Raw genomic sequence first — 11987 nt, 5'->3', positions numbered from 1 at the left:
AACGTCAAAGAGTAAATCTCTTACAGTTTCTTATGTGGAGATAAGATAAAGTTTTAATAATGAAAAAACAGGCACTAATTAGCAACTACAGCAGCTCTTGGCTTCTGTAAAATACTTGGTGCAAAAAATGAAAGCTGGAAAATGGATGACAAATTGAACATTTTTGGGCTAATGAGAGAGATTGGCTGTCATGGCTTGATGGAGGTGGGGTGGGGTGGCAGGGGTCTTGATTGTTTCAATGTTTCCATATTAAATCAAATAAATGGTTTTTTGAAATGCGGCCAGAACATTGTTTCATACCTTTCTACCAGTAAGGTCATACTATTTTACAAAGTCTGTACAAGCTTGGAGCACTACAAAATGTACAAATCCAATGAGAAAGAAGAGGAAAATGGGGATTTGTGTCTTTTTAGAAACAAGTGGTCTGATGAGTCCCAGTGAAGGAATGGGGAACCAAACAACCCTTTCACTTACATGATTACCCCTTCTCTTTTTTATTTTTTCTCCACCACATCTCTAAATTTTAATCTCTAATGGATTAGTCTTTCTTATTCACATTCTCTATCCCATTCATTTCACATTACAAATGATTCCCTATTGTCCTAAGAAGGACACTTCGAACTGTTCTGCACAGCCAAGACAGGACTATCAACACACAGAGTTTGTTGTACAATTTTTGAACAGAGTTGCACTGGAGGATAGTGCTTAAAACTAATGAAATGTGGTTTTAAGGTCATTTTAAGAGTCTATGGTTCTAGAATTAGAATTGCTGTGGTAACATCTGTGCATCCATCTGCACCAATGTTATGCCCCTTCTGGTCCATTATACCTCCTCTGGCATCTATACAGGTCAGTCAATCACACCTCAGTCTGTTGCTGTGAATCAGTGATGATGGTCACCCCCCGACGTAGCTCGTCCATACTGTCAAAATCACTACCATGTTCAGAGTCTTCCAGCCCACAGGGGGCTGACACGTCTGAGGCTGATGAAGCGCCAACAGAGAGTCGCATATTTAGTGACACAGAGTCCTCAGTGCCCCCATTTCCTGGGCTTATCTCACTTGTTGAAGTGCTGAAGTCCCCATGCGGCACTTCCCCAAGAGTCAGCTGGTGGGGAGGCAGGTACTGGCTAGGGTGGAAGTGTGGCCTGGCATTCTGATGTCCACTGCTGCCAGAGCTCAAGGTGCTCTCCTTGGAAAGTGGCGGGTTGGCAAGTAGTGGTGTGTAGGGCTCTGGATAGTCCTCACCAGTGGGCAATGGAGGAGGCAACTGGTCTTGGCTCAAGAACTCTTCTTCGTGGGGAGGGGGATAGTCACTGTCGATGTCATAGCCCCCCAGGTAGTAATCTGACTCCAGTTCACGAGTGCTTCCTCCAAGGCGGGGGGCTGAGCCTGCTACATCCCTTCCAGGACCTGCCTCATAGGCCGGCACCTCCTCAATGTCCGAGAGCCTGGTGCTTGGCATCCAGTCTGAAGTGTCCCAGTGATATGCTGACAGTAGAAAGAAAGATGGTTATTGACAGTCTTGACAGTGAAAATGTTATGAGCGAACAGCCCTCTGTAGGGCTGAGCTGTAGTGTCGGATTATGATCGTCCAACACACTTGTCTCTTGCTTGGGGAGTTGTGCAGCAGACATGCCTTCAGAATGCACTTTAAACACACTCAGTTACAACCTCAATACACAGAGGTCTTGAAGGTCCAGAACATGACAAAGCACGACCTGCACAAGAAAATATGTGATCTTGAAGTACACATGACATGCACAACAAGAGCCTTTGCAGGTGGGGTTACACATGTCACAGCATGCTGAGCTAGATGGAGCACTGAAGCACTTAAGCCATGATGAAGGGCTCAAAAACATGTTAGAGGGATACCTCAAATATTCGGTAGATTTTCCTATTGGTCAGTCTAGCATGTGTGTTATCAGTAGATTCAAATATCATTTGATTTATGTTTTCCTGAGAAGTGACCTCTTATGGTCATGTGAATAATGATTGCTCTGCTCTCAAACGATTTGCACATGCTGAGGGACAGTTAGCTTGAAGAACTGTAAAAAGGTTGTGCCATTTCACTTTTCAGTAACACATGATAACAAAGAATGTATCAGGTTGATGGTGATTATAGCCATATCATTTCAATCCTTGCGTGTATAAATGATTTTAACAGTTAGGGGTGAACATGTCCAGACTTCTAACAACAACAACCAAAAGTTATTACTGGCTTCCTTTATTTACATCTAATTGTGGTCATCCAGTGATGACCACATAGTAAATACGATGTGGTCACATGTGTTTGCCACATGTCGATAAAGACTTGTCAAACTCAACATATAGAGGTAACCGACATGGATTTTGAATCTGCCAAGGATATGATGGTTTCCTGAAAAGTTGAGAAAAAGTTCTTACTTTTCAGCATATGGTCTAGACCTGCTCAATGTGAAAGGTGCCTTGAGATGAATTTTGTTTTGGTGCTATCTGAATACAAATTGATTGCTTGATTGTTGACTTTGAAATGGGACCTAATTAGGATATGCTAAGGTTTCAGCACTGAGGACTGGAGTCAATGACATAGAAATTATGATTCTCATCATTAAAGGTTTGGTTGACCAAAAGGATAATCTACCAACAACAAAAAACAAAAAGACAATCATGCATCAAAGCAGAACAAAAAACATGGGCAGACTGAGGTTGTACAGTACCATCACAGGCTGAGGATAAAAATTCAAACAAGTGACATGGTAAGATGCAGTAAGGTAAGAGGTGGCAGGCAAAAGAGGCAGAGTAGGGACAAGGACCGGTGACTGTCCTGGTATGTAGCCAACAAGCTGTGGGAGGGGTATCAACTCATATCAAATCACATACACACAAACAAAGAGCTACTACTAAGGGCAGGAATTTACCAATGACAGAAAGTATGAAAGTGCAGCTGGGTATACACATGGATAAAAAGATACAGGGCGTAGACAAAATCATTTCACTCAGGATAGACTATCTTCGAGATAAAATAAATTAACTACTGTATGTTGCGCTTTAGTCAAGGTTCAACAGGTTACCCAATTTAATACAAATTTGGAAACTTATCTTGCTCAGGACCAAATAGTTGCCTAGTTATGAGGGGTTATGGGGCGGCTGTGGCTCAGGAGGTAGAGCAGTCGTCCACTAATTGGAAGATAGGAGGTTCTGGCTCTTCCAGTCCACATGTCAACGTGTCCTTGGGCAAGATACTTAACCCAAAATTGCTCCCATTGCTGTGCCAAAGGTATATGAACATGTATGAATGGTTAGTTACCTCCTGATGAGCAGGTTAACACCCTGTGCTCCTGTCATCAGTATATGAATGTGTGTGAATGAGTGAATGTGACATGTAGTGTAAAAGCGCTTTGAGTGGATATAACGACTAGAAAAGCTCTATGCAAGTACTAACCCTAACCCTAACCCTAACCCTGCCCAACCAACATCTTCTGTCCATTAAGCCCCTGTGATAGCCAGGCAAAAGAATAAGTTACAGTTATTGGGATATTACGAACGCTGAAAAAGTTGAAAAAAACCCTGCTGACTGGCATGCAGCTTAATATGGACTATTAACTATATAAATTTAGTTACTGCACAAACCAAGTTCTTTTCATTGAGTGATTACTATGTTGTCGACTCCATGCAGGTAGACAGACAGACAGACAGATATAGATTTTTATGTGGGTAGGTAGGAGATGGGGTAGGTTGGGGGGTTAGTGTAGTCACCTCTATTGTAGGTTTGACTTTGGTCCATGACTGACACTGTCAGATAGAAGAACAACATGACAGAGGCCTTTAGCATTTCATTGTGAGTATGTCTTTACAGTCTCTCTACTTTCCCCATTTCCTCATTTGTGTGTATAACCATTATGGCCACAAAGAATGGATTGCACCCATTAATAGCACCATGAATTGGGCAGCATTTGTACCTGCAATCTGCTCTGTTTTAAGGCGCAATCCACAAGAGTTTGTGCTAATGATATGCTGGTACAAAACCTGCCCATAAAGTTCTACATCTGAGCACAATTTGCCCTTGTTTTGCATCTGGTTTGTGTCTGTAAGTGGAGTGGTTTCCAGTGTTTAGGCTTTTCTCCACATTTTCAGCACACAGATTGGTATTTTTAAACCGCACACACAGAGCTTGATCAAAAACCAACTTACATGTATTTGCTTCTTTTATTATACCTTTTTTTGGTTTAGTTTTCATATGTACTGAGAACCAGAAGCCAGTCGAAAAGATGCTAACCTGGAAGTGGGTTGGGCTTACTACTACTTACTACTAAGTCTGACAATGTGTGAGAAAAGACTGGACATACGGAGAATCAATGTATGTATAGTAGAGTTAATTTGAAAAATACTTCACACACAGAGTATATTTAGCTTAGGCATGTAACTTAAGACACCTCTTTCAGAGGAGATACTGCAATGAAAAGACTGAGAAAAGAAAAAAGTGGAAGAGTGAGAGGTGAGACACAAAGGGAATGAGACATGGTACCTTCACTTTCGATTGTGTCGACTGCATCATTGACCAGTCGAATGACGGTCACTATGGAGGCTTGTGGAGGGAAAAAGGAGATAAGTCTTGAAATACAATCATTCAAAATGAAAAAATGCTTGTCACAGTGTTGGTCAAGGGTGTCCCATCACACCTGCAGCATTTCTTATGGCTACTCACAACTGCCAGTCCTGTCTGCAGAAAGGGCTATGTGCTCTTCCTTTTCCCTGATTGAGTGTTTGTGCTGATTTTGATGTTTGGGGGTGATTTCTCCTATACTATATTTAGACTATACTATAGTGGAAATAGTTCTTGTTAAAAAACAAAAAAACAAAGCCACATGAGAACAAAAGTTGAGACAAAACAAACAAACCACTAACTCATTCATTGCGATTGCTTTTTGTTTAGTGTAGACACAACACTTCCTCATTTAATGACAACAGCAAGCATAGGGATGACAATGACAACAGTGTTTATGTGGCCAAGGCAAAATTAACATATTCAATTATATGATATATTATTAGAGGCAAAGAAGCTGACATTCTGGAGACCTGAGCAATCTGAAAAGTGAAAGAACGTTATGAACTCCAAATAAAACCTAGCGAGAACAAACAACAACAACAACTAGCCTGCACAAACACGACCAAAAACATCAACATCAGCAGCCTCCTCATCACATGATCTATGCACAGTTGTGAGAAAAAGTTTGTGAATAATTGAGAGTGCAATATTTGCAAATAAATGCATGTGTAGAACATGAGTTACAGCTCAAGGGCATGCTCCTTAGTCTTGTTGCTCAGACAAATTGTTTTTGGAGCTGACTTTTGTGCACTCTGATTGAAGTATTCGAGAATGCATTTTGCATCAACTAGTGGTGATGGTGCAGTGCAGCTAAACTCACAATACTTTTGTTTTAAAACTGTTATACTGTGACTAAATGTAATATGTCTCAGCAAGAACGTTGGTAAATTACCAGTGGCTCTCATGTCTCCATAATATAAACTTGAAAAATAAATGAGAAGAACTAAAACTGTGTGTTAGAATGAAGACTCTCTGTGTCCTTTTTCTCATACTGTAGTCTCTTTCCTTTTCCTCTCTCTTACTGTGCTGCATACACCCAAGGCCTCTGACTACTGCTAACTGAGGGTTTATATCATCACTTCCGTATTACTTCTAATTATTTAGAAGACAGCAGAGGACACTTTCACTCTTAAATTTCTTGACTCAAGAATGTAACACTAATTACCATGTCTTTGAATTCTGACAGAGGTGTTCTTTGCCAGACTGGAACTGCTCAAACAACATGAAAAATACAATAGCATAGTTTAAGTGGTTTATTGATATCATTATAAGGTTTAACAAATGGGGCATTTTACAACCAAATAGTTCACCAACGTTTTCTCACAAATGTATGAAAAGCATAACACCATGTATATGGATAGCATTGATATTTGCATGGATATTGATGAGCAAAATTTCAAGCTAAAGAAAGACATGCCCAGTGTAAGCAAATAATAAACAAGCATAAAAAAAAACAAAAAAACTTGAAAATAACCACACTTAAAAGAACCGAAACTCTGGAGAACTTAAATATTCTGAGAACCCTACCTAACCCATGATTGCTGAAAACACTAATGGGGCTTTTCCACTATACAGTTCTAGCACTACTCAGCTCGACTCGACTCAACTCTTCTTGGTTTTTTTTGTGTTTCCATCAGGAATAGTACCTGGTACCTGCTACTTTTTTAGTACCTGCTCTGCTGAGGTTCCAAGCGAGCTGAGCCGATACTAAATGTGACATCAACAGACTGCCGGCCACTGATTGGTCAGAGAGTCATCACTGGAAGAGTCATGAGCCGTCCCACACAAGAATCAAACCCGGCATTTTTAAATACCAGCAACAGCGTTACAGCAATTCGGCTCAATTTTCTTGCTTTGTGCGTGACAGAAAGCCACATACAGCAGCAAGTACACCATTGCCTCCATGTCCTCCATTGTTTATGTGTTTGTGTCGCATATAAAACGAAGTCATGGCAGTTTCGCACAGCTGTGCTATGATGACCCTGCCCACATTGAGTAGGTATTATAGTCATGGAAAATGTCGTTCCTGGAACCAAACTGAGCCGAGTCAAGTCGAGTAGTGCTGGAACTGTATAGTGGAAAAGCACCATAAGTCACTGAGTTTGTGAAACAGGTGTGTCTTACCATTGTCATCACAGGAGTCAGACTGGAAAGAGCTCAGTGATTGGACCTCTGAGTTACTTCCTTTGTTGCTCCCTGAGAAACATGTTACTTCTTCTGCCATGTCAACCATCTTGCCTGCAGAGAGAGGCCAGGGGTCAAGGGCCAGATTATAAAACAGATACACAAATAAAGAAAACAGCCTTTTGCTGCAACCCTCCCTAACCTATAAACACATCAAAGTTATTCAGGTTTGAATGAAGCAATCCTGTCCACCATGTATGAATGCATGGTAGCTTACTTTAAGGTCATTGTAGGATTTAGAGTGCAGTTGAAAAAGATTATTCATTAATTTGCTACAAATTTGCAATACTTTTTCTCTTTAAGGTTTATATTGGCTACACATGGGCCTACTGTTCCCATAGGTGAAGAACATTAACATTTTAAATGCATATCCTTGGATAAGTGAGGTGAAATCTTTATTTTGTATTATTGATTTTTTCAAAGTGTACAGATGAAGCCATTTCAAAGTTCCCGTGTTTCCTTGATGGCTCCTTGACTGGTCCTTGACCGGTCCTTGGCTGGCCGATAATGGAAGCAGGGGGGAAATGTGATCCCCCCGCGATGACGTGGTCAATGAGGTCCCGACTGGAAACGCCCCTAAGCTGCCTGAGTGAAAACCAGCTGCAATGCCTCATTTGTCCACGGGGAGGAGCAGCGTGTTTAGACCCACTGCTCATAGAAAAGACTAGGCTGTCCCAACGATTAAAAAAATTAACTGGATTCATCACGTTACAACCCTGTGATTAAACCTGATTAAAATACGCGGCTAAATATTATATACACTTATATTACATGTTTTACTTCTATTCTTCTGTATAAAGTCGCCTAATGAAGGGTACAATATAGTTAATCCATTAGAAAGTAAGGATGCAATTGAAGCTGCCCTACATCTGACAGGACACCGTCTGTCACAGGAAACACTCGCGGACACTTAACAATTCCTCTGACTGATCACTGATCACTGTCACTGTCAAACCAAGAAATAGCCCATGACACAAACCCAGTCTACTGATTTAAAACAGGACGCGCTATTTAATAACTAGTGTTAATATTATATGGGTTCCCAATCCGACCATTTTTTTGTGTATTATTTTATCATTATTAAGGCAAAATAACTCAATTTATGTCCATCAACATTATAATGAATAGGCTATAGGCTTAATATTAGTTTGCATACAGCGTGCTGCCTGGACTTCATTACATCTGCTGCACCGCTGCTACCACAATTATGAAATGCTACGTTTCTACAGTCCGTGACTGTGACCCTCATAAAAGTAATATTTTACAAATCTGCATTATATAAACTAACGAAATTCGTTAAAGTAAGTCATTTGGCGACTTCTAAGTCATTCAGTTAAACTAAGTCTGTTCAGCTGCTGCTGGAGAGGCTGCGAGCATGAAGGAAATCAGTGTGTCTTTTTTACACAAGTATCTGTAGCAGGCTACTGCATGACTCAGGCATGACTCAGAAGAACATGCTCGTACTTTTTAATCATAGTGCGTTGTGTTAATTGATCGGCTGTGTTGTGTGTTACCGGCGCAACAGCGTTATGTTTTCTCGCAACGTAGGCTATGTGTCGGAGGCAACTGTACTTGAGTACACTTGGGTTTTGAGGTAATGTGAGTGCGGGCCAGCGGGGGACGGGGGGCATTCACTTTGAAAGACAATGGGACAGTACTGCAACCATCCCCATCAACCCATCACCTTCGAGCTGGACACCTCCCCCACTGAAAATCAAGATCAAGACACTGTCTGTGCCCCCACTATATCCAGCACATATGCTACTGTATGTGTGGTTGAGTTTTCAGTTTTACATCTTTTCTAAGTGAGTGAGGTGTGTAGTTGCAGATGGTGTGTAGTGCCCCCACTCTGTCCAGCACCTATGTGTGGTTGAGTTTTCAGTTTTACACCAATAGTTAATTAACTAGTTAGTTACTGTAATAATTATAACGAATCTGAATTTAAACTCAATTTGTCTGACTTATATTTATCTTTTTCATATAATTAATGCTCATTCAACTCTGTCTGGCCCATATCTGTCGCGGCATCTGAGCGCTCTTTCTCAGCCTTGCGCAGGCTGAAAACCTGGCTGCGCAGCACCATGACGCAGGAGAGATCTGACTATTATGAAAGCTCACAGTGACCCCTCTCAGAAAATAGTTCCGACGTCCATGAACACTATTCTGATCTCTGTGCGTGATTTGTGTGACAATGGAACCAAATGGCCCATTAAGCCCAAACAAAAGGTTGAGCAATGATAATGCTAATAAGGTGGATGGGTTTACCTGGCTTAAAGCACTGAATAGACCAGGGTTGGTTGGCACAAATGTGCTGAATTTTGCACATAATCAAATATAGTGGTCCGTTTTTGTCATTTCGTATTATTTATCTGAGCCTAAAATTAAAATACGAAAAGGCGCTTTTTTTCGTTTTTTGTGTTAGATTCAAGAGGGGGTCGTTCCAGCTGCTGGAACTCAGCTGGAACTTGGCTGGAACTTGGCTGGGAGTCGGCTGCCATTCAGCTGGCATTCAGCTTGGAGGGGAACTTTGAAGTGGCTACTACTGTAAGTGTAATAGTCAGAGCCAATCGTTCCTAAGACCAATGGCAGATGGTCTGTTGATGTATTGCATTATATGAAGCTACTGTCTGATGAAAAACTATTAATTACATAGAGCCATGAAGCAGAATTTAAATGTAAAAGTTCTCTATGCACAGTTATGTTAAGTTATACTCCCATTATCTACAGAAACAGGCAGGTTTACTGTCTCTCTGAAACAAAAAGACTGTGTATTACGTGATCTAATAAAGTCCATTTCATGTTTTATTGTTCAACATGATGATTTAAGGACTGGATGACTGTAAAAACTCGAGCAAGCACACTCACACACACACTTACCATCATCACTGTCCCATGGACTCTTGCGTATGGAGTCACAGTCTGAGCGACATGGTGACACTGGGGGCAGATTGGGGGCCACGCTGCACACCACCACCCCTCTCCTGGTGGTACCCGACAAGATCCTTGGTGACTCTGGGTGAAAGGTGCTCATCTCTGTATGCTCCACAGTGCGCCCATCCACCATCTTCTCTAGCGTGGACCGTGGGTCTCCTTGGAAACAGGGTGTGTATGCCATGGGCCTCACAGGCACCTGTGGGGGTCCCATCATCCCACCTCCTCCCACCACTGTGGGCCCTAGGCCTGGCTCTGAGTACAGGTTCAGAGGGTCTCCAGGTGTGCAGTGCAGGGTCTTAAATTGAACACCATTGGCCTTGTTGAGGAGGGCTGCTGTGGCAGGGTCCTGGACCAGAGAAAGATTGTTCCGCGAGTAGTTCTTCTGGAAGACCTTCTTGCGGAAAGCGATGAAGAGGATGATGAGGGTGATGATGACAAAAAGCACCACAGCAATGCCAATAAGCTCCTCTTTACCGACCACAGCATGGCCCGCCTGCATGTCAGGGACAACAACGGGTCGTAGGCTGCAGCGCTGGCCCACAAAGCCTACTGTGCAGTTACAGTAGAAGGAACCATGAGTGTTGACACAGATGCCGCCGTTCTCACACTCACCCTCTGGATTGCTGTGGTCACATTCGTTCACATCTTCCTCACAGCTACAAGATGGAGGGATGGAGGAAAGAGGGAAGAGACTGGTGTGAGATGATGGTGTATGAACAACTTTGTACTGCTCAATTAAGTGTCAAAACAGAGGAAGCAAAATACTCAAATAAAAAAAGAATGAATCACAACACAATCCCTTTGTCTTCACATGAGTGTACGAGTCTGCTGTGTTTGAAAAATCTAATCAAATTGAACTTTTAAGAAATTCATAGAGAGTTTAAGGTCACTGGTGAAGGCTGTTGAGGAAATGATTTAAATCAAGTTGGTGAAGTACTTTGTTCTTGTTACATGAAAAGGATAGTTTTTTTTTTAATTAATCTAGATTTTTTACAGATCTTGACATATTTAAACCTCATTTAAAAATCAATGGGATGGTCAGTACAAGCCCATAAAACCTGAAAACCTGATTTTAAATTATAGTAGAGATCCTAAAGTTATCTGGGAAAATGTGGGAAATGTGTATGGTCAGAAAAAAAGGAAGGAAACCGAAAGATGCGAAAACGTGAGAGAATTGAATATCTTCAGTATTACAGGGATGGAATAAAGAATGCAGAATACAGCATAGCTTGGATCAGCTGCTACTCTAGATTGCAACATGTTTAAATTTTGGCATCTTTACTGAGGAGCACCGCTTAGGAAGTATTTTTTCAACTGCAAAAATGCGTAAAATGATCTTGAATGTTTCAGTGAAGCAATGTGCTTTCAAATCTGAAACAGGATAATACACAATATATAATGTATATTATATTGTCCTAACAAGACGAAGAACCAATCAGGCAAGGCAGGCAACTGAACAGCAACTGGGACCTCATTTTCCCAGCAATACAAAAGTCCGTCAGTGTCAACTGGCTTTTGGCCATTTCATTAATAGCTCATTTGCAGTGAAGTACAATATCAAATGAGTTGGGCTCCATCTGTGATGCTTTGTGACTGTAAGTTTCAGTTTTAAGATCCTATATGTTTCAGTTTATATTGTGCTCACATGGTGGATATTCTTAAATATATACGTTTAATAAAATTACAAACAAAATTGACATATCGACAATCTGTTGTCAGGTAGTTCCTCTAGCATAGGAGCACTGGTTGGTCTCCAGTTCAAAATGTAGGAAATGGAAATTCTCTTGTTTTCTCCTTTTCCAGTTGTGATATGTGGTCAGAGCTGGAGTCAGGATGTGGTTGGTACAGCTTAGCATAAAGCCTGAAAGCAGTGGCAACTCTGTACAAAGTCCAGAAATACAACTACACTAGTTAATATCATGTATCTCTGTATCTGATGTTTAATCTGTACACAAACAAACATGTAAAAATGGCAATGTGTGAGTTAAGTACTGAACTATTTCTTGATAAACAGCCATATGCAATGCCTCAGCATAGCCTCCTTGTGTTGTCACCTGGAGGCTGCCAGGCTTGGTACCATTGTGTCTGTCCAGAGACTAAAAGCTATGGTTACCATCTGTATCTGGCAACATGTGCTACACACAGAGACACTTTAAGTATTTGGTGGATAAACTGTTGTTCAAACAAAATAGAGTTCCGGTATCGTCCTCCCTCTAAAACCACAACCTGTCATTCTAAAATGTCTGGTTAAACACACATGTAAAATCTTGTGTAAATAACTT

At 41.3% G+C, this 11987-nt stretch overlaps 1 protein-coding gene across 1 annotated transcript in view; it reads right to left on the bottom strand.

Annotated features, from left to right (window-relative positions):
- Nucleotides 1-780: 780 nt before the first annotated feature.
- Nucleotides 781-11987, bottom strand: part of fat3a (FAT atypical cadherin 3a) — a 194875-nt gene continuing 183668 nt past the window's right edge. The window contains exons 27-31 of the mRNA XM_053320639.1: nucleotides 9649-10361; nucleotides 6712-6825; nucleotides 4507-4566; nucleotides 3738-3773; nucleotides 781-1490 (exon numbers count right to left, since the gene is read on the bottom strand). Of these exons, the coding sequence (XP_053176614.1) occupies nucleotides 859-1490; nucleotides 3738-3773; nucleotides 4507-4566; nucleotides 6712-6825; nucleotides 9649-10361 (1555 nt within the window). The 3' untranslated portion in view covers nucleotides 781-858. The remainder of the gene's footprint in view (nucleotides 1491-3737; nucleotides 3774-4506; nucleotides 4567-6711; nucleotides 6826-9648; nucleotides 10362-11987) is intronic.

Source organism: Scomber japonicus, chromosome 6 (genome assembly GCF_027409825.1).
Source record: "Scomber japonicus isolate fScoJap1 chromosome 6, fScoJap1.pri, whole genome shotgun sequence".
NCBI lineage: Eukaryota > Metazoa > Chordata > Actinopteri > Scombriformes > Scombridae > Scomber > Scomber japonicus.
Note: the sequence above shows the minus strand (reverse complement) of the source record. Positions and strands in the feature narration are given on the sequence as shown.